The 22,424-nt window shown below is 38.8% G+C and overlaps 1 protein-coding gene across 2 annotated transcripts in view; it reads left to right on the top strand.

Annotated features, from left to right (window-relative positions):
• TBC1D19 (TBC1 domain family member 19) overlaps nucleotides 1–3,759 on the top strand; it is a 155,522-nt gene extending 151,763 nt beyond the window's left edge. Inside the window, exons 17-18 of one of the 2 annotated variants that reach the window (XM_027103204.1) lie at nucleotides 2,169–2,239; nucleotides 3,242–3,759. In XM_027103204.1, coding sequence (XP_026959005.1) covers nucleotides 2,169–2,239; nucleotides 3,242–3,316 — 146 coding nt within the window. In that variant the 3' untranslated portion in view covers nucleotides 3,317–3,759. The remainder of the gene's footprint in view (nucleotides 1–2,168; nucleotides 2,240–3,241) is intronic. The other variant, XM_027103202.1, reaches the window with a different exon arrangement.
• Nucleotides 3,760–22,424: the final 18,665 nt, after the last annotated feature.

Below are 22,424 nucleotides of genomic sequence, written 5' to 3'. Positions count from 1 at the left end.
AGGTTGTGAGCACATAAGCATTTTGGATGCTGAAGTCAATTAGTAACTACTCTTTTATTCCCCCTCTTATCTGCCTTTGGAAAAACTATATTTCCCACCATGTAAAACTCTTTCCTGCTACAGCGGAAAATTTGACCATCCTGTCAAGCTTTCACCAACTCCGTTAAATTATACTCAAAAAAGGAAATAGTGACCACAACCCTTAACTCCTAAAATGTCTCCATTTTCAAATATGATTCCAGATATTAGAAAACTATAAAGAAGTTGTTGGTCCACAGAAATGGTTTTCTTTGATATTCTTGTAAAAATGGAAGCTGAGGGACTTTAGGTACTTAAGTTTTCTCCATTTCAATTAAAGGGTAAATTCTTTGCCCCAGGTCTCTTATATCCCTTGTTACATATTAAATAAACCCAGCTGATGACTTTTTAAATTTTGTTTTAACCACTACCATGTATTTTTCTCCCAGAATTTTCCTAACTAGTTCTAATGCTTTTTTTGACAAACTGTCCAAAATCTGTTGTCCCCTCGAAAAATGCCTGTGCTTCCCAGTCACTCGGCCTCTATCTGGGGAAATTAAGAGACCTGTATCCTGACTTCTACTCCACAGGCATGACCCCTATCAGGTGGTCCAGAGCCCAGGACCACCATCCATCATCCTTCAGGCCATCTCTGGAAAACCATTCTTTTTTTTTTTTTTAAATTGAAGTATAGTTATTTACAATGTTGGGTTAATTTCTTCTGTACAACAAAGTGACTCAGTTATACATGTATATATAGTCTTTTTTATATTCTTTTCCATTATGGTTTCTGCCAGGGGAAAACTATTCTGAGAGACAAAAGAGAAGGTGATTCTTAGGAAAGCACACAGATTTCTATATCAGGGATGAGTCATTACTGCTTACCTTCAATCTCAAAAATGTCATCACATAGTGGTTAAATGCTTGAGCTCTAGGGCCAGAGTTGAGTAGTCACTCTACTATTTTCTACCTGTGTGACTCTGAATATGTCATCCAAACTCACAGTGCCTCAGTTTCTACATTAGTAAAATGGGGCTAACAATAGTACTTAACTCATTTTTGGTATTAGAATTAACTGCTATTATCATTATTATTACTTCCATAGTAAAAATACATTTAAAAAAAAATTTGCATTATCTATGCAATATACTTAGGAACGAGTCTTGCAAATAATTTTAAAGATTCCTTACCATTCATTTTCTAAACTTTAAGGACTTGTTGGGTAGGGAATGTACTACCACTACTGGTGATGAAAAAAATGGGGAGAAGTCAAGAGTCACCTCCAGGTAGTACCGTTTCCTTATCAGAGTTGCCTGAACCTATTACATGGTCCTTCCATTGTTCATGATGACTCATTCACTTTCACAAAGTTTTATGGTAGATTATATAATAAGACATAACTCATGTCAGCATTACTCTCTTTTCATATGCAGATGATTAATGGGAACAAAAATCCAAATGTTTTCTAGTCAGTATATATTATTGACCTTCAGGATGTTCTATAATGGTTTGGTTTATTTTCTTTTCAAAGTTTCAACTTCTTTTTCTGTGGCCAACATTAATGTAAATGTCAGGATCAATCCCACAGTAGCCCGCCCCACAGACGTATCCATTTATGACCCTCTAAGAAAGTCAATGCTGAGCGTAAAAATATAAATATAACAAAATAGTATAAAAATATTTTTAAGGAAAGAATTTATTGTCACATTTTTATCAGGATACCTCCTTGATACATATGAAACATCATCTGATATATTTAAAAATTCAGTCTGCATATAACTTCTCAGAAGCCTCTCCATTGCATCAGTAAGAAACACCTGCATCAAAATAAATCTTTATTTATAAGATAGTCATTAGATCTTCATGCCATTTAAAAATTGTTACAATTGAAGTTATAGGTATGAAACAATTTATAAAATGGCTTTTTTAAAACCACTAAAATTTCCCTTTTCCCCAAAACTGCACCATCAAGCCACTGTTCTCCAGAGGAGACAATTTCCATTCATCACAAGGCCTTAACTCAGAATGCAGGATACAGTTGTGAAGCACTAATTCTGAGCCCTCATCGTGGGTTGTGGGCATAGCAGTAAAATTGCCTGGCTGATGAGTAGACCAGCCCAGCAGTTGAAATAGTGTGCATTCTTTTCCAGTCCTGGCAGCTGCTGTGTTTGCTTTCCGAGCAGTGAACCTGATGGAGGTGACATCACTGGCTGCAGCTGAAGTAAGGATAAGTTTCACTCAGATGGGATGGAAATAGTTCCTGAGAGATTGCCAGGCTCGGGCACTTTAGTATCAGATGCATAGGACACACATTACTCGCAGACTAATTTTTTAACTTGGGTAAAACTCATAAGTTTTGAGCTAAGTAATATTAAGTGTTCAGAATTCCTTAATTACTTGAAAACAATGTTCTTGTGAAGAAGTCATAAACAAGATTATTATGGGAAACCACTATAACCATTACAGGAAACAAGATACCTAGTAGTTTTAATAGAAACTATTGGGGCTTATGTTGCATTTTCTTATAATTGTTCATATGCTCATAGAACAAAGACAAACTAGTTGAAAGAATTAAAGAGCATGTGTTTGGATGATATAGTAAAGATACATGGGCTTTTTGTTTATTTTTAGTTGTGAGTTAATTATTTAAAGCTCGTTTCTTTTCAATAGTATATCTTACACCTGAAGCATGGTTCAATTAAATAGCGGCTTACAATATTACTCTATTTGTTATCTGTCATAGAAATGTACATTTTATCCTTAAAATAGCTGCCTACATTCTTTGTTTAAAGGGAAGAGGATGTTTATGCATCTTGCAACTGAGTAAACATTAGTTCCATCTTAAAGTGATTTCCTAAAGTCAGTTACTCCTTAGTATAACGGGACTAGGATTCATAATGTACGTTTATTTATAGAAGCAAGTTGAAATGTTAGACCTCTTATAAACTCATGCTACCTTGTATATTTGAAGAAGGCTCAAGACTAAAGTCCAGATTATTTTCTACTGCACATTTGAGTATTTTGCACATGTTCTAACATTAAGATGTTCAGAAAAGAGAAAGAAGGTTGTAGCTTCAGTACAGAGATTTGGGACCAATCTGAAGAACTTAGAGTGTGTTGATATCAGAATTACATTGTAAAGGTGTTTCTGTGTTTATTTCATAGGCTTCACTTTGCTGATCAGAATGCCGATATTAATCATTCCTTTTGTTTTTTGTTTCAGGCAGTTCTTGCTGACCTTTCTACTTTAAAAGTTATGCCTCTTCTTCAAATTTTTCTGTTTGCTACTGTCACCTGATCTTCTCCAAGGTCACTGACAACACATCTAGTTTTTCATTAGAAAGTAATCATGAACTATGCAAACTCTGCATAAAACCAAAATTAAACTTTGCATATAAGCCAATAAAGATCATGTTCCTCCTCAGTTAAACCTAAGTAGTTTTTCACTTTTTGAAACAATAACTCTGCACACCACGTATTGCACTGCATGCTGCTGATTTTCAAGAGAGAAGCAGTAGATATAACTTCTGCTAAATTGAGCATACATAGCATAGATAACCCTGGCTTGTAAAAGGCATGTAACAATATATGCAATAAGAACTAAAGATACTGTAATAAACTTGAATAGGTAATGTAGCCTCTGGGACAGTTCTCTTATGTCAGTTTGTAAATTTATCTCTAGATAATGAATCATTTTGTCTTATAAATTGCATTTCACTCAAAGCCAGGGGTGGGGTAGGATGTGGGAAGACTTGAAAAAGATAATGCTTTTAAGTAGGAATTCAAATGTACTTTGGTGTTTTTAACAACTTTTCTCTCATCAGAGATCTAGATCCCTCTCCATTTTATTTCTCTCTCTATTGGGGAAGGTCAAATACAGTTGTCTCCACCTGACAGTTTTATTCATCACTTTCTGAAAAAAGAAAATAGAAAGATCCCTTTAAATTTCTCAACCTTCCATCTCTTAGTTAGAAGACTTGACACTGCTGAGATCTGTTGCCAGATTCCATTACTTTGGAAGTTTACAAAGAGGACACCCAAGGACTCAATGAAGGGAATGAAAAATCAAAACCATATGCACTTTTTTTTTTTTTTTTGCGGTACGCGGGCCTCTCACTGTTGTGGCCTCTCCCGTTGTGGAGCACAGGCTCTGGACATGCAGGCTCAGCGGCCATGGCTCACGGGCCCAGCCGCTCCGCGGCATGTGGGATCTTCCGGGACCGGGGCACGAACCCGTGTCCCCTGCATCGGCAGGCGTACTCTCAACCACTGCGCCACCAGGAAAACCCCATATGCACTTTTACTGAAGTTTGGTTTAATAAGATTTACTTCGAGACCAGAAGTAGGTATTATACATTCATTCTAGAACTTAAGACATTATGCAAGGCATCAGTCTTATTTTGGTCCTTATTGTAAGTAGAGGGCCTTATTTTATATTACTTTTTAGAGACCTAACATTTCTATAATGCAGAATGATAGAATGTGGGGGAAAAAGTCCAAAAATCATTGTCTTTCAATTTTATACTCAAATTCAAGATGCTGATCACTTCAATAAAATTCTGAATCAATGGATTGATAGTCTTACTGAATGCTTAGAATTGTATTAAGTTTTATCAAAATCTAGTTCCGGAGTCTTTTATTTAGAGAGTATATTTTTAGGAAATGTATGAGGTTTAGCACAGGACTGCAAGTGTGGTGGAATTTTATATAACTACTAGTTATTAATTTGGAAATCTACGTAAATGCTTTTATTCATCAGGTACTTGTTGACTTATTGAGGACTAAATAATCATTTATTCAGTGATTGATTCTTAATAAACTCCATGTTATTGCTTTTGAAGGCGATACAATTATAATCATACGCTTTGCCATTCTGTGTATACAAATGCACATTCATCACAGGGATAAGCATATACCCATGATTGTTAGGAAGAGAGAGAGTTTTAAATGATTAAGGTCAAATGTGTACAGATACACCCACCTTTGGCTTTTTTCTTTAGGAGAATATTCATAAGCTTTTTTAAAAGTAGCAATGTAGTAATCTAGTGGGAAAAACATTAAACTGGAGGAGTTCTTGTCCTAGCTTGAAGTCCACAGATAATCTATTCTCTCTTATCTGTAATTTGGGTGGGGTATGCGGGGGAGACCACAGGCAGCATGAAAGTTTTGTATTTGCTCTGTTTACCTTACAGGATTGAGTAAGACCAAATGAGAAAATACATTTGAAAGTGATTTTTTTTTTTTTAACTACAAAGCACCAAGCAAATATAAGAGGTTGTCAGTAATTAATTTTGTTTTGTTTTATTTATTTATTTTTTGGCTGTGTTTGGTCTTCGTGGCTGAGCGCAGGCTTTCTCTAGTTGCGGTGAGCCGGGGCTGGTCTTTGTTGCGGTGCGCGGGCTTCTCATTGCGGTGGCTTCTCCTGTTGCATAGCACGGGCTCTAGGTACTCAGGCTTCAGTAGTTGTGGCTCGCGGGCTCTAGAGTGCAGGCTCAGTAGTTGTGGTGCCCAGGTTTAGTTGCCCTGCGGCACGTGGGATCTTCCTGGACCAGAGCTCGAACCCATGTCCCCTGCAATGGCAGGTGAATTCGTAACCACTGTGCCACCAGGGAGGTCCCAGTAATTAATTTTAAATATGACATTTTAAGATCAAGTGGTAGAAGATAATATGTGAAGAATGCCCAACTTCATTAGCATTTGTATGACTTTGATAATTTGAGACTTCTTCTATATCTATAAGAAAATGAATGGACCATGGCATAGCAGATCCTTTCATTTGGAACAGGTGGCTCTAGCCAGTCATTCTGAATCTGAACCCCAAAGCCAAACCTAGGAGGCTGCCACACATTTCGCTGCTGTCACAAGCCCTTCTCAGCCATGTGCTGCTCTTGGCTGCTTGTTAAAATACTGCACGGAGGGCAGTCAGGCTGCCTTGCCCACTCCGTCTCTAGCTACACTCACACTACTTCCCTTGACCTCCTCCCTCCAGCATTCTCCCCCGCCATCTCCTACCAACCCCTGGCAGCCCCTCACATAGGCTCTGCCAGTGATCACAGTGATCTGAATGACCAGTGATAATTACATCATTATTCTGCCTGTGGCATTCTTACTGGTGGTGAAATAGCCTAATAGACGAATGGCATTTGGCTCTTCTGGATTTCAGTTCACTCACTATGTATGTATGTAATATGTATGATCTTATATCGTGGAAGAGTTTATTGAACAATCTTTTAGATCAGAATGTTGTGGTAATGCAGCCTTCTGGCTAATTGAAATTTTCAGTGTATCTTAAATGCATAGCACCCACTTACACTCTGCATGTACTCTCTCTGCCTATTTCATAGAGAAAATAGAGACCATTAGGCTTGAACTCCCTCAGGCTTCCACTTTACAACTTAGCTTTATTCCCCTATACTTATCTTCTTCCTTGTCTCAGGAAGTATCTAATCTGTTCTTGCAGCTCTCTAAATACAGGTTCGATTGTGTCACTTACATGCTTAAAAATTAAACGATACCACATTGCTTAAAGGATAAAGTCCAGGCTCTGTAGCAGAGTGGGGGAAATTCACCGCAGCTTGATCTTTCCATTCCTGTTCTCTCACACTGATCTGTTATCCTGTGCTTCATCCTCACCAAATTACGTGCTCATCCTCAACCAGCTATGGCCTTGTACTTTATCTCTGCCAGAAGGACCTCCATTTTTCAAGGCCCCACTAAAAAACTCTCCTCTGCTGTAAGATACCCTGGAGCCTATAAATTAGAATTAATTACACCCTTCTCTTTGTTCTCATAAAACTGCTCATTTACTAATATGGTGCTTAGAATATTGAGTGATAGTTTTTTGTGTATGTATTGAGTCTCAAATCACTTTGTTCTGAAGTCAATTTTCATTGACTAGTCCTAGGAATGGAAGATGAAAGAAGAAATTTGTCCATGTGTGTTTGTACCCCCGGACTTGTTCTAAAAATTGTTGGAATCTGTTCAACAATTATGTTTTTCTTAAAATATAATTCCTCCTAAGTATCTATAGTCTCCCTTCTTCTGCAAAGGCTCTAATTTTTATTTGGAGATCTACCCCTCCTCCATGCGCTTCAGATGAGGCTGACTCCCACCTCCAGGACCTCTGGGTCCTGGCCAAGCCATTATTATGTACCATCTCTCTGGCCACAAGGATTGCTTCAGGATCCGTGCAAAACCTAAGACTGTGCAAAATCAATGAAACTTGATTATGAGGCTTTGGTTTAATCTTTCAGGGAAGCTGGATATGAACAAGAGAGGATATAGGGTCTGGAGCTGCTGCAGCCTAGGAATGCAAAAAGCGAGAAGCTGCTCTGTTGACCTTGTTAATTCCCAGGTCACACTCCATCAGTCTACCCCTGGACTGTTTTGTTACATGAGCCAAAAGATTCTCTTTGCAATAGAAAGGATCCTAACTGAAGGTATAGTTATTTTACCTTTTAGGTGATCCTCTACAACATGGATATCATCTTTGGTACAGGACCCCTATCTACACACTGGTTAAACTAGCAGAATCTTCTAAAACTTTTTTTCAGTCAAGACACAAGGATGAAATCTGTGTTCCAGATGTACTAAGCAACCTGCAGTACCTTAAACACATGGTATGTCTCTCTCTCCTTTGGCCCTTTGCCCATACAGCACCCTCTGCTTGGAATGCCTTCTCTTCCCTCTCTACCTAACTCTTACTTGTACCTCAAAACCCAGCTCAGGTGTTGCATCATCAGGGAAGATCGCTTCTCTTATGAATTCTCCTCATACCCTAAATATACGTAAGCAGTATCCTAATGATACGTTAGCTTGTCTTTGTCTTCCACTAGACAGATTCCTAAAGGGCAAAAATGGTTTCTTTTTCAGCTTTATATCTCTAGAACCTGGCATATTTCTTGCCCATAGTGAGCTTTAGTCAGTGCTTATTGAATGAACAAATGAAGTCATCTAATTGACTCATTTTACTGATGAGGAAAATTGCTCAGTTCAGAGTAATATCTCCACTTGTTCAGTGTCACTCAGCTATTTTACCTAAGTTATTTGTGGAGTTGCCTGTGGAAGTCCAAAAAGTAGGAATATTTTGAGAGAAAAAAATGTACACGCTTCAGCTCACTCAAGTTATTTCATTTAAGTCAACTTTATTAAGATATAATTTATGTACAATAAAATGTATTCATTTAAATTACACAGTTCTATAAAGTTAGACAAATGTATAAATCCACATCACCACCACCACAGTCAAGGTGCAGAACATTTCCATCACCTGAAGCAATTCTCTTTATGCTCCTTCCCATTTGATCTTCCATATGCACATTCATTCCAAACTACCATTGATCTGCTCTGTTCCTAAATATTACATTGGTCTTTTCTGGAGTTTCATGTAAATGGAATCATACATATGTACTCTTTTGTGTCTGACTTCTTTTGCTCAGCATGATGTTCTGAGATTCATCCATGTTGTGTGATTAGTTTTCCATTCCTTTTTATGACTTAGTAGTATTTCATACAGTTTGTTTGCCCATCATTGTTAACGGCCATCCATGTTGTTCTCATGTTTTCGTGTATTATGGATACAGCTACTATAAACATATGTGTGCAGGCCTTCATGTAGAATATCTTCATTTCTTTAGGGTAAATACCTAGGAGTAGAATTGCTGAGTCATATGTAAGCATAAATTTAACTTTCTAAGAAACCTCCGAACTCTTTTCTGAAGTGGTTCTACCAGTTTACATTCCCACTAGCAATTTATAAGAGTTCCAGTTGCTCCAGATCCTCACCAATACTTGGTGTTATCATGTTAGTCATTCTAATAGGTGGTTTTAATTTGCATTTCCCTAGTTACTTATGATGTTGAGCATCTTTTTATGTCCATTTGCCATTTATATATATCCTTTTATGACGTGTCTAAATCTTTTGCCCATTTTTAATCAGTTACCTGAAGTTGTAAGAATTCTTTATTCTGATTACACTTCTGGTTTGTAAAATTTTCTCTCAGCCTCTGGCTCATCTTTTAATTTTTAACTATCTTTTAAAGAGCAAAAGTTTTAATTTTGTTGAATCAGTTTATCCATTTTTTTATGGTTCATACTTTTTGCCTCTTATCTAATAAATCTTTTTATAACTCACGGTTACAAAACTTTTTTCCTATGTTTGTTTCTAGAAATTTTATAGTTTTAGCTCTTATATTTAGGCCTTTGATTCTTTTTTTTTTTTTTTAGTTAATTTTTGTGTATGGTACAAATTAAGGGTTGAGAGTCACATTTGGCATATGGATGTACAATTGTTCCAGCACCATTTGCTAAAAAACTATCCTTTTATGTCAGCACCTCTGTATAAAATCAATTGATCATATGTCTATGGGTTTACTTCTGGACTCTTTATTCTGCTCCATGGATTCATGTCTATACTTATTCCAATATCACACTGTCTTGATTTTTGTAGCTTTAGAGTAAATCTTGAAATCAAGTAATATAAGTACTCTAATTTTGCTCACCTATGTCAAATCTATTTTGACTGTTTTAAGTTATTTGCATTTCTAAATAATTCTTAGAATCAGCTTTTCCATTTGTACCAAAAAAAAAAAAGCTGCTACAATTTTTATTTTTATTGAGATAGCATTAAATCTGTAAATAGGTTTGGGAACAATTGATATCTTAACAATATTGAATCTACCAATCCATGAACATGGACTATCTCTTCATTTTCTTTAGGTTTTGTTTAGTTTCACTCAGCAATATTTTGTAGTTCTCCATGTAGAGTTCTTCCACATATTTTGTTAAAATTATCCCTAATTATTTCACTTTTTATGCTATTGTAAATGGTATTTTTAATTTCAATTTCCAATGGTTTGTTAATATACAGAAATACAGTTGCTTATTTTATATTGACCTTGTATCCTGAGATCTTGCTAAACTTATTACTTCTAGTATCCCTTTTTGTAGCCGCCCTAGGATTTTCTACATATACAATGTGTCATCTATAAATAAAGACACTTCTACATTTTTTTCAAATCTATATGCCTTTTATTTCTTTTTCTTCCTTTATTCACTGACTGGAACCTGCAATAGAATATAGAAGTGCTGCAGCTCACCTAATTTTAAATTAAATGTACTCCTTTCTTGAATAAGTGCAACAAATATTTAAAATATATGTCCATTTACTAGTTTGGCCAGTTTAGGGATTAAACGGTGGAAGGAAATGAGACAGATTCAGAATGAGGTGGGGAGACATACTGGTACAAAGTGAAGATAACTTTGTTAAGTTTTATTTTGCTGATGATCCAAATCGCTTCTTCAGATCATTTAATTAAACAATTGGCTTCAGGTATTAATGTCTTTGTTACGTTAATTAGGTGATTATTTTATATTACTTCAACTATTCTTTACCCTTGAAACTTTTTTCTTAGATATGTGGTATGCATGTATTTATTCAACAAACACTAAATGCTTACTCTGAACGAGGTACTATTCTGGGTGCTCATGTTTATACATATTTGTATGTTTGCTTTTTCAGTAATAAATGTGGTAAGAGACATTACTTCTTCTGAACTAGAATACTAACACCTCTTTTTTTGAAGTAATGGTGCTATCCCTCTTACGATAGGAAAAATAATGTCTCCCCAAAGATTTTCATGTCCCAATCCCTGAATCCTGTGAATGTGTTACCTTACATGACAGAAAGGCATGTTGTTTGTGTGATTAATATAAGGGATTTGAGATGGGGCTATTATCCTGGATTATCAGGTGGATTCAATGTAATGACAAGGGTCCTTATAAGGAAAAGAGGGAGGCAGGCAGGAGTATCAGAGTCAGAGAAGGGTTTGAAGATGCTATGCTATTGTGTTTTTTTTGTTTGTTTTTTAATTCTTTCCTTTTTTTTTTATAAATTTATTTATTTTTGGCTGTGTTGGATCTTCATTGCTGTGCGAGGGCTTTCTCTAGTTGTGACAAGCAGGGGCTACTCTTTCGTTGCGGTGCACAGGCTTCTTACTGTGTGGCTTCTCTTGTTGCGGAGCTCGGGCTCCAGGCGCGCGGGCTTCAGTAGTTTGGCACGCAGGCCCAGTAGTTGTGGCTCGTGGGCTCTAGAGGGCAGGCCCTAGAGCACAGGCTCATTAGTTGTGGCGCACGGGCTTTGTTGCTCTGAGGCATGTGGGATCTTCCCAGACGGGGGCTCGAACCCGTGTCCCCTGCGTTGGCAGGCGGATTCTTAACCACTGTGCCACCAGGGAAGCCCTATGCTATTGGTTTTGAAAATGGAGGAAGGGACCATGAGCCAAGAAATGCAGGAATGCGTAAGGCAAGGAAATGGAGTCTCACCTAGGGCTTCTGGGAGGAACTTGGCCCTGCTGACACCTTGATTTTCAGATTTCTGATCTTAGAACTGTAACATAATCAATTTGTGTTATTTTAAGCCACTAAATATGTGGTAATTTATTACAGCAACAGCAGGAAACTAACCTACCTCCTCTCAGATAAATTGTGTTTACCATATCGACTGTAACCTATGACAATAAATACGCATTGCTTCAATTCTCTTACCTAAAAAATAGGTGATTCTACCTGTCGAGTTCCTCGCATGTGGTTTTTATAATATTCAAATAGGATAAAATTTGTGAAAGTATTTTGAAGACAACCTTCTATTGCTCTGGTGGTGACAGGGAAAAGACCCCAAAAAGCTGGGCTTTTATAAGGCAAGTGTAACGGAGGAAGAGACGTGTTGGGGGAAATGCATTGCCAAGTCGTAATGTTTCTCTCCATGTGGAGGGAGTTCACTGGTGTAATGCTTCTCACTCTCTCCTCCCATAGAGAGGAGTGAATTATATTATTGTTGAGGTTGGGATCAATGAGTGGGCATGTAAATAAAGCCAGCCCCTTTCTCTTACCTTTCTTTTAGGGTCTAGCAGCCCAGAGCAAACGTATGTTCTGTAGTGTTCCTCTACGCCCTAGCTTTAGAAGTCTGGATCCCGTGGTATGGGGAGAAAGTGGGGTGAGGGGGTGGCTGCAGTTGTTCAGGTCATCCCTGAGTGCATAAGCCCAAGACACACTTTTGAAAAGCCTGTCCTTGCTGCAAAATTAAGTCACATTCCCGAGATTAACTTTTTCAGTAGGAAAGAAGATACATCATCTTCATCTGCTTTTATTTACCTAGATTTTCATTTTACCTCTCAAGTACTCAGAACTCAGGCAGGAAGAAGGGTGCTGTTTATTGGGCCTCCAAACTTCATTCAGTAGGGCAAAGAGGCCACTTCTTTGGCAGTCCAGTGATTAAGACTCCACCCTCCCAATGCAGGGGGGCACTGGTTTGATCCCCTGGTCGGAGAAATAAGATACTGCATGCTGCAAGGCATGGCCAAAAAAAGAAGGGCGAGGAAGTTAAGGGTTTGAAGGAAAAAACTATAACAATAGGTCATGGAATATAAACTAGAAAAGAAGAAATGAGGGATAAGGAGGGGTTGGTGATTGAGGGCTTTCATTCTCTTATATGAATAAAGAGAAGTGGTTGGATTAAAGGTCACAACAAAAAAATGAAAGCACTTTTGAAGAAAGGGTACTTTAGCAAGTAGCTTGGAAGAATAATATTTGTAGCCAGGATGAGATATTTGCATTTGAAATTTTGGAGATTATGCCATTTTTGTTGATGCCGAGATCTAAGGCATGGTGGATAGCTATGGTAGGGTAGAAGAAACACATCATTGAAAATATGAGGAAGTCAAGAAACCAGGAGTCTGTAGTATTGGATGAATCAATCATCAGCCTACATGTTGAAATCAGCAAGAAGGATGACAGGGATAGAGATTAAGAAGAAAATTGAATTGCAAGTTAGTTTTACTGAGAATGAGGAAGAAAGACCCAGAGGCTACTAATTAGTGACTATAACATGGAGGAAGAAGAGTGGTACAGTTGGATGCTGTGAGCCTCAAAGGAGCAGAAGGGATTTGTCAGAGGGAAGGGGGGATAAAACTCCAACTGGCATTGAGGAGTAAGTCTGATGCTGAAGCACTTTGGGTGTGAGAGAAAAGAAATAATCCATTTGAGAGGGCTGCATAGAAACCATGTCCCCAGGATACAGCCACTTTTAGTTAAGAGGTGAACACAGTCTTCAGAGAAAGGGTTGAAAAATACAAGGGTTCATTGATTGCACATTGGGAATTAGGAATTTTAAGAGACAAAGGGGGAGGAATTTACTAGGGAGAGGAATGAAGCATGGGTGGGAATTAGGTCAGAATAAGGGAGGAAAGTTTAGGTAAGTAACTGATGACTGGGAAGCTTAGAATTCTGATGGGGAGAGGAATAAATGGAATCCTCTCAGAGATGATTGCTGTGCTCCAGACCGTTTTCTGTGGTGGAGCAGCTGCTCCCTGAGGGAGCCTGGGGTTGGTATGGTCTAATTATAGTCAGCTGCTTCTTCAGTCAGCAGGAGTTGTGGTTGTCTCTGCGCCAGCACTGCACTAGTTTGGTGACTTAGCTATTTTTTTCCCCATCCAGTGAATTTGGTTCTCCTCTCCCTCTTTGGGCTTTTGCCTATTCATGTTTCAACTTATTCATGGCTTGGGGAGAGATTATTTTAATTACTCAGACAGAAGGATCCTTCCTTTATAAATGGAATCACTATAAATTTTCATGAAATAGAAAGCAACAAATTGTCTCTAATTACAATTTAATTTGCACCCATTGAACAAGCGATGGATTGACTCATGGAGAGACAATGTGTGTATGTGAGAGAGAGAGAAAAAATGAATGAATGAATGAACGAATGAAAGGATGAGAATGTCAATGTTAAGACTGTATAGGAAGAAACTCTCTCACCTTTCAAAGGACTGTGTGCCTTGCCCTCAAAGAAGGGCATACTATTTTTTGTGTTGATGGGCTTCCTCCCCTTATTGTAGGAGAAAAATGGCTGAATAATTAAACATCTCATGTGTGAGAACCTAAAGAAAATGGAAAGACCAGAATAAATGTATGGGAAGAAAGATTTAGATCTGCGGACAGCCCTCTAGGACCCCAACTCTGACAGGGCTCTGACATTGCCAGGCTGGTGCCCAAGTTCACAAATGTTGTAAGGGGACACCGTATGAGGGACAAGAACTCCCCTGGACAGAAGGCCAATCCAGGACTTCAGCCCTAGGACAAGGTCAGTGGCCTCATCCAGAGAGTAGGAACAACACCCTTCCTGACCTTCAGGACTTCTCTTACCAATATAATCAATGACTGTGTGAGGACACCTCCCAGCATTAACCTTAGGACCCTCTTTACTCTAAGGGACCACCAGATACCTATTCTATGTGAGGGAGATTGTTGGAAGGGAGGGGGAGAGTTCCTACTGTGCTTTGTAGGGAACCATGCATATTAGTAACTCCTGTGCTGAAGATAGAGGGAATGGTCACAGCTCTTGAAAACAAATATTTTCACAATATCCCTTTCTTTTTCTAATATATTTATTTATTTATGGCTGCATTGGGTCTTCATTGCTGCGCTCAGGCTTTCTCTAGTTGTGACGAGCGGGGGCTACTCTTCATTGTGGTACACAGGCTCCTCATTGCGATGGCTTCTCTTGTTCCGGAGCACAGGCTCTAGGCGCGCAGGCTTCAGTAGTTGTGTCACGTGGGCTCAGCAGTTATCGCTCATGGGCTCTAGAGCGCAGGCTCAGTGGTTGTGGTGCACGGGCTTAGTTGCTCTGCAGCATGTGGGATCTTCCCGGACCAGGGCTCGAACCCATGTGCCCAGCATTGACAGGTGGATTCTTAACCACTGTGCCACCAGGAAGCCCTCCATATTTTTTATGCTCTATTAGACATAAACTTGAAGCCCAGCTCCACCATTTGCTAGCTATGTGACCTTGGTAAAATTACCTAAACTTCATAAGCCTTAATTTCTTCATCTATAAAATGCTAATTAGAACCAAATAGGACTGATTACTCTGAAAATTAAATGAGATAATGCATATAAAACATTTCACATGACACTTTACTTACAAAGAAGAAAGGAAACTGTTCTTTTCCTCAAGAGGTATAGAATTAATATGTACATAGTTACACCAAAAATAACAAGTCCTGAATAGTAGGGCCCACCAAAATCTCTGCCATTTTTAGGATTTCATGATCAGTATATTTGGGAAATGTGTAGTACAATATCTTCCTTTTGGAGATTTACACTGCCATTAGAGACTCTCAGAACTCTTGCAATATACAACCTGATTAACTACTTAGCCCTTGGGTTTTCAACATTGTATGTACACAAACTATTAACATCTTGCAGATTTAGTCTTCCCCAAAACACAGTTTGGGGAAACTTCCACTTCTGTCCTAAGGTGGTTGTTATTGACTGAGTGTTTGTGTTGCCCCCAAATTCATATGTTGAAGCCCTAACACAGAATGGGATGATATTAGGAGGTAGGACCTGTGGGAGGTAATTAGGTTTAGATGAGGTCATGAGGATGAAGCCTCCTGATGGGATTAGTGTCTTTATAAGAGGAAGAAGAGACCAGACCCCTCTCTCCAGCACAAGGAAGAAAAGGTCCTGTGGGCACACCAAGATATATTAGCCACCACAAGCCAAGGAAAGAGGCCTTAGAATGAAATCTACCTTGCTAGAAACTTGATCTTGGACTTTCCAGACTCTAGAACTGTGAGAAATAAATTTCTGTTGTTTAAGCCTCCCAGTCTATGGTATTTTGTTATAGCAGCCAGTTAATGAAATAATTGCAATCATATTTACTCTCTCCCTAAAGCAACTAAAAAACAAACTAAAACAACAGGTCTCAAGACATGTGGGACATCAAACACTAAGGACGGTGAACCTTACATTGCCCCAACTTACTGCCTATAGAAAGGTCCCATGATGCAACACAGGAAGGGGAAACCCAGCAAGAATTTGATGGTCTCCCTGAGTTGAAGAAATGGAACTAGGAGGCCAAGGAGGCCAAGGCAACAGGAGTTTGCAGGACAGAGTACTGGAGAGGAGAGCGATGCACAGAGAAGTGAAACTAAGGATCTGCAAAAAAATCCTTTTCAACTATCCAGCTGGGAGCTTTCCTCAGAGCATGCATGTGAGGAAACTACCCAAGGCCAAGAAAAAAAAAAAACTACCCAAAAGTATTAGAACAATCCCTTGAGCTCACACAGGGCCAGGATGGTGCCTGTTCCCACCAGCCAAAGTGGAAAACCTCATAATTCATGGGGCATTAGGCAGAGTATTCAAAAGCGTTTTGCCTCATTAGTGGAGAATATTAATCCTCAAACCAATGGTGCTCTGGTCCCACCTAACGAACCTTAACGGCAAAACTGAAGATCAAATGGTTTCCAAGTAACTTAACCCGAACCCAAAAGAGAGCTCAAGAATACCTATAGGAATACAAATATACCCAGCACTCAACAAGGTAAAATTTACAATATTTGGCATTTAGTTTAAAAATTACCAGGCATGCAAAGAAGTAGGAAAATTCACTTCATAAGAGGCAAGAAACCAGTAAATCAAAACTGATTGAAAAGACACAGATGATAGAATGTGTGAACAAGGACATTAAAACAGTTTTTTATAACTGTCCCATATGTTCAAAAAGCTAAAGGAAAAACTAACCATGTTAAGTAGAGACATGGAAGATATTTAAAAGTTCCAAATCAATCCTCTGGAGAAAAACAAAAATACAGTGAGATGAAAAATAGCTGGATGTTTTAACGTAAAATTAGACATTTCAGAAGAAAAGATTAGTGAAACATGAAGAAATTGCAATAGAAAGTATTCAAAATGAAATACAAAGAAAAAAAAGACTGGAAAAAAAAAGAAAAGATAAATGAGATATATGTCAGCTTCAGACAACCTAATATACTTGTAATTAGAATCCCTAAGGTGGGGGGTAGAGAGGGTGATATTTGCAAAAATAAAGATATAAAATTTTCTAAATTTGATGAAAAATAACCTCATGTGCAAGAAGATCAACAAACCCCAAGCACAAGAAACATAAACAAACTGCAATAAGACAAATCATAAATTTGGTTAAAAGCAGTGATAAAGAGAAAATCTTAAAAGCAGCTGAAGAACTCCCATTCTACGCAGAGAAATGAGGTTAAGGATGACAGCATGTTACTTGCCAGAAACATGCCACCTAGAAGACAGTAGAGTAATATCTTTAAAGTACTGAAAGAAAAAATATTGTCAATCTAGAATTTTTTACCCAGTAAAATTATCTTTTAAGAATGAATGGGGAGGGACTTCCCTGGTGGCACACTGGTTGAGAATCTGCCTGCCAATGCAGGGTACACGGGTTCAATCCTTGGTGCAGGAAGATCCCACATGCCGCAGAGAAACTAAGCTGGTGCACCACAACTACTGAGCCCACACACCAGAACTATTGAAGCCCATGTCCCTAGAGCCCATGCTCCACAACAGGAAAAGCCACCACAATGAGAAGCCCACACACCGTAACAAAGAGTAGCCCCCGCTCACAGCAGCTACAGAAAACCCTCGCACAGCAACAAAGACCCAATGCAGCCAAAAACAAAATTAAAAAAATATCTTAACACTTAAAAAAAAACTGTTAAAAAAAAAAGAATGAATGGGAAATAAAGATAATTTTTTACACATTCAAAAGCTGAAAGAATTTATCACCAGCTGACATGCCTTAAAAGAAATGGTAGGATGCGGAGTCAAGATGGTGGTGTGGGAAGACGTGGAGTTAGCATCTCCCCACAACTAGGCCACCTGCCGGCTACTGGTGGGGAACTCTGACACCCAAGGAGACAGGAGGAACCCCAAAGTGAACCAGTAGGACATAGGGGGACAGAGGGGGGAGGAAAAGTGAAGCCAGACAGGATCAGCGCCCCTGAGGCTGGGGACATCATGAAAGGCAGGCGGGAGGGACTCTCTGGGAAGAGCGGGAGAGGAGTGGAGGGCAATCACCTGGCCCACTCAGGCCAGGAAGCCTGCTGAGCTCCCAAGCCAGTACCCACCCCCAAAGCCCCATCCAGGCCACGTGGGTCCTGGGGGCATAGGAGGGAGGTGGGGGAGGTCAGCACAGGCAGGTGGGAGGGGACCTCCCAGACCAGAGGAGCAGGAGAGGAGAGGAGGGCATGTGCCCTGCCCAGTTGAGCCCAGGAAGCCTGCTGGGCTCCCAGGTGAGGTACCCCTCCCACTGATACAAGTTCCTTGAGCCTAAGCCCCACCCCCCACAGCCCCCACAGCCTTTTCCAGCCCTGTGGGTCCTAAACATAGGCCCTGCCCACCATCCAAAGCTCACCTTTGCTTAGGCCCTGCCCTCTACAGCCAAGGCCTTCCCCCCACTCTTTCTTTCTTTTCCCTCCTCCTCTTTTTTACTAATGTGGTATTGATGTACCTCCCTGTTGTTAATTCATCTGTATTTTTATATTCTTTCTAACATATCTGTTAGTTTCCTAGTCTAATTTTATTTTTTACTTTGTTATTGTTCTCTTTTTCTTTTTTCTTTTTGCCACCCCACATGGCTTGCGTGATCTTGGTTCATGAGCTGGGGGTCGGGCCGAAGCTCCTGTGGTGGGAGCTCCAAGTCCGAACCACTGGACTAACAGAGAACCGCAGACCCCAGGGAATATTCATGGGAGTGAGGTCTCACAAAGTTCCTCATCTCAGCACCAAGACCGAGCTCTACCCAATAGCTTACAAACTCCAGTGAAGGAAGCCTCAGGCCAAACAACCAGTAAGACAGGAACACAATCCCACTCATTAAAAAAAGAAAAAATGGGGGGCTTCCCTGGTGGCTCAGTGGTTGAGAGTCCGCCTGCCAATGCAGGGGACATGGGTTCATGCCCTGGTCCAGGAAGATCCCACGTGCTGCGGAGCGGCTAGGCCCGTGAGCCATGGCCACTGAGCCTGCGTGTCCGGAGCCTGAGCTCTGCAACAGGAGAGGCCACAACAGTGAGAGGCCCGCGTACCGCAAAAAATATATATATACATATGAGATGGCAGAAAAATATGTCACAGATGAAGGAGCAAGGTAAAAACCTACAAGACCACATAAATGAAGAGGAAATAGGCAATCTACCTGAAAAAGAATTCAGAGTAATGATAGTATACATGATCCACAATCTCGGAAGTAGAATGGAGGCATGGATTGAGAAAATACAAGAAAAGTTTAACAAAGATCTAGAAGAACTAAAGAACAAACAGAGAGATGAACAACACAATAACTGAAATGAAAAATACACTAGAAGGACTCAATAACAGAGTAACTGAGGCAGAGGAATGAATAAGTGAGCTTGAAGACAAAATGGTGGACATAACAGCTGAGGAGCAGAATAAAGAAAAAAGAATGAAAAGAATTGAAGATAATCTCAGAGACCTCTGGGACAACACTAAATGCATCAACATTCAAATTATAGGGGTCCCTGAAGAAGAAGAGAAAAAGAAAGGGACTGAGAAAATATTTGAAGAGATTATAGTCAAAAACTTTCCTAACGTGGGAAAGGAAATAGTCCCAAGTCCAGGAAGCACAGAGAGTCCCATACAGGATAAACCCTAGGAAAAACACAATAAGACACATATTAATCAAACTAACAAAAATTAAATTCAAAGAAAAAATATTAAAAGCAGCAAGGGCAAAACAAAAAATAACATACAAAGGAATCCCCGTAAGGTTATCAGCTGATTTTTCAGTGGAAACTCTGCAGGCCAGAAGGGAGTGGTAGGATATACTTAAAATGATGAAAGAGAAAAACCTATAACCAAGATTACTCTACCCAGCAAAGATCTCATTCAGATTGGATGGAGAAGTCAAAAGCTTTTCAGACAAACAAAAGGTAAGAGAATTCAGCACCACCAAACCAGGTTTACAACAAATGCTGAAGAAACTTCTCTAGGTGGGAAACAAAAGAGAAGAAAAAGACCCACAGAAACAATCCCAAAACAATTAAGAAAATGGTAATAGGAACATATCAATAATAACCTTGAATGTAAATGGATTAAAGGCCCCAACCAAAAGACACAGACTGGCTGAATGGATACAAAAACAAAGACCCATATATATGCTGTCTACAAGACACCCACTTCAGACCTAGGGACACATACAGACTGAAAGTGAAGGGATGGAAAAACATATTCCATGCAAATGGAAACCAAAAGAAAGCTGGAGTAGCAATACTCGTATCAGATAAAATAGACTTTAAAATAAAGACTGATACAAGAGATAAGGAGGGACACTACATAATACTCAAAGGATAAATCCAAGAAGATATAACAATTATAAATGTTTATGCACCCAACATAGGAGTACCTCAATACATAAGGCAAATGCTAACAACCATGAAAGGAGAAATTGGCAGTAACACAATAATAGCAGGGGACTTTAACACCCTACTTACACTAATGGACAGATCATCCAAACAGAAAATAAATAAGGAAACACAAGCTTTAAATGACACAATAGATTTAATTGATATTTATAGACCATTCCACCCAAAAGTGGCAGAATACACTTTCTTCTCAAGTGCACATGGAACATTCTTGGGTCATATCTTGGGTCACAAATCAAGCCTCAGAAAATTTAAGAAAATTGAAATCGTATCCAGCATCTTTTCTGACTGCAATGCCATGAGATTGGAAATCAATTACAGGAAAAAAACTGTAAAAATCACAAATACAAGGAGGCTAGACAGTGCACTACTAAATAACCAAGAGATCACTGAAGAAATCAAAGAAGAAATTTAAAAATACATAGAAACAGATGACAATAAAAACATGACAACCCAAAACCTATGGGATGCAGCAAAAGCAGTTCTATGAGGGAAGTTTATAGCAATTCAATCTCACCTTAAGAAACCAGAAAAATCTCAAATAAACAATCTAACCCTACACATAAAACAACCAGAGAAAGAATAACAAAGAAAACCCAAAGTCAGTAGAAGGAAAGAAATCATAAAGATCAGAGCAGAAATAAATGAAATGAAAATGAAGAAAACAATAACAAAGGTCAGTAAAACTAAAAGCTGTTTTTTGAGAAGATAAATAAAATTGATAAACCCTTAGTCAGACTCATCAAGAAAAGAAGGGAGAGGACACAAACCAATAAAATTAGAAATGGAAAAGGGGAAATCACAACTGACACTGTAGAAATACAAAGGATTATAAGAGACTACTACAAACAACTATATGCCTATAAAATGGACAACCATGAAGAAATAGACAAGTACAATTGGAAAAGTACAATTTTCCAAGACTGAACCAGGAAGAATTAGAAAATATAAACAGACCTATCACAAATAATGAAATTGAAACTGTAATTAAAAATCTTCCAACAAACAAGAGTCCAGGACCAGATGGCTTCAAAGGCGAATTCTATCAAACATTTAGAGAAGAGCTAACACCAATCCTTCTCAAACTCTTCCAAAACATTGCAGAGGGAAAAACACTCCCAAATTCATTCTACGAAGTCACCATCACCCTGATATCAAAACCAGAAAAAGATAACACCAAAAAAGAAAATTATAGACCAATATCACTGATGAACATAGATGCAAAAATCCTGAACAAAATACTAGCAAACAGAATCTAACAGCACATTAAAAGGATCATACACCATGATCAAGTGGGATTTATCCCAGGGATGCAAGGATTCTTCAATATACGCAAATCAATCAATGTGATAAACCACATTAACAAGTTAAGGAATAAAGACCATATGATCATCTCAATAGATGCAGAAAAACTTTTGACAAAATTCAACACCCATTTATGATAAAAAGTCTCCAGAAAATGGGCCTAAAGGGAACCTACTTCAACATAATAAAGGCCATATATGACAAACCCACAGCAAACATCATACTCAATGGTGAAAAACTGAAAGCATTTCCACTAAGACCAGGAACAAGACAAGGATGTCCACTCTTGCCACTCTTATTCAACATAGTTTTGGAAGTCTTAACCACAGCAATCAGAGAAGAAAAAGAAATAAAAGGAATACAAATTGTGGAATGGGCCTCATCAGAAAATCTACAAACAACAACTGCTGGAGAGAGTGTGGAGAAATGGGAACCCTCTTGCACTGTTGGTGGGAATGTAAATTGATACAGCCACTATGGAGAACAGTTTGGAGGTTTCTTAAAAAACTAAAAATAGAATTACCATATGACCCAGCAATCCCACTACTGGGCATATACACTGAGAAAACCATAATTCAAAAAGAGGCATGTACCACAATGTTCATTGCAGCACTATTTACAATAGCTAGGACATGGAAGCAACCTAAGTGTCCATTGACAGATGAATGCATAAAGAAGACGTGGCACATGTATGCAATAGAATATTACTCAGCCATAAAAAGAAATGAAATTGAGTTATTTGTAGTGAGGTGGATGGACCTAGTGTCTGTCATACATAGTGAAGTAAGTCAGAAAGAGCAAAACAAATACTGTATGCTAACGCACATATATGGAATC

The sequence above is a fragment of the Aethalodelphis obliquidens genome, unplaced genomic scaffold (assembly GCF_003676395.1).
Source record: "Aethalodelphis obliquidens isolate GAN/ISIS:26980383/991018 unplaced genomic scaffold, ASM367639v1 scaffold6, whole genome shotgun sequence".
Lineage (NCBI taxonomy): Eukaryota > Metazoa > Chordata > Mammalia > Artiodactyla > Delphinidae > Aethalodelphis > Aethalodelphis obliquidens.
Note: the sequence above shows the minus strand (reverse complement) of the source record. Positions and strands in the feature narration are given on the sequence as shown.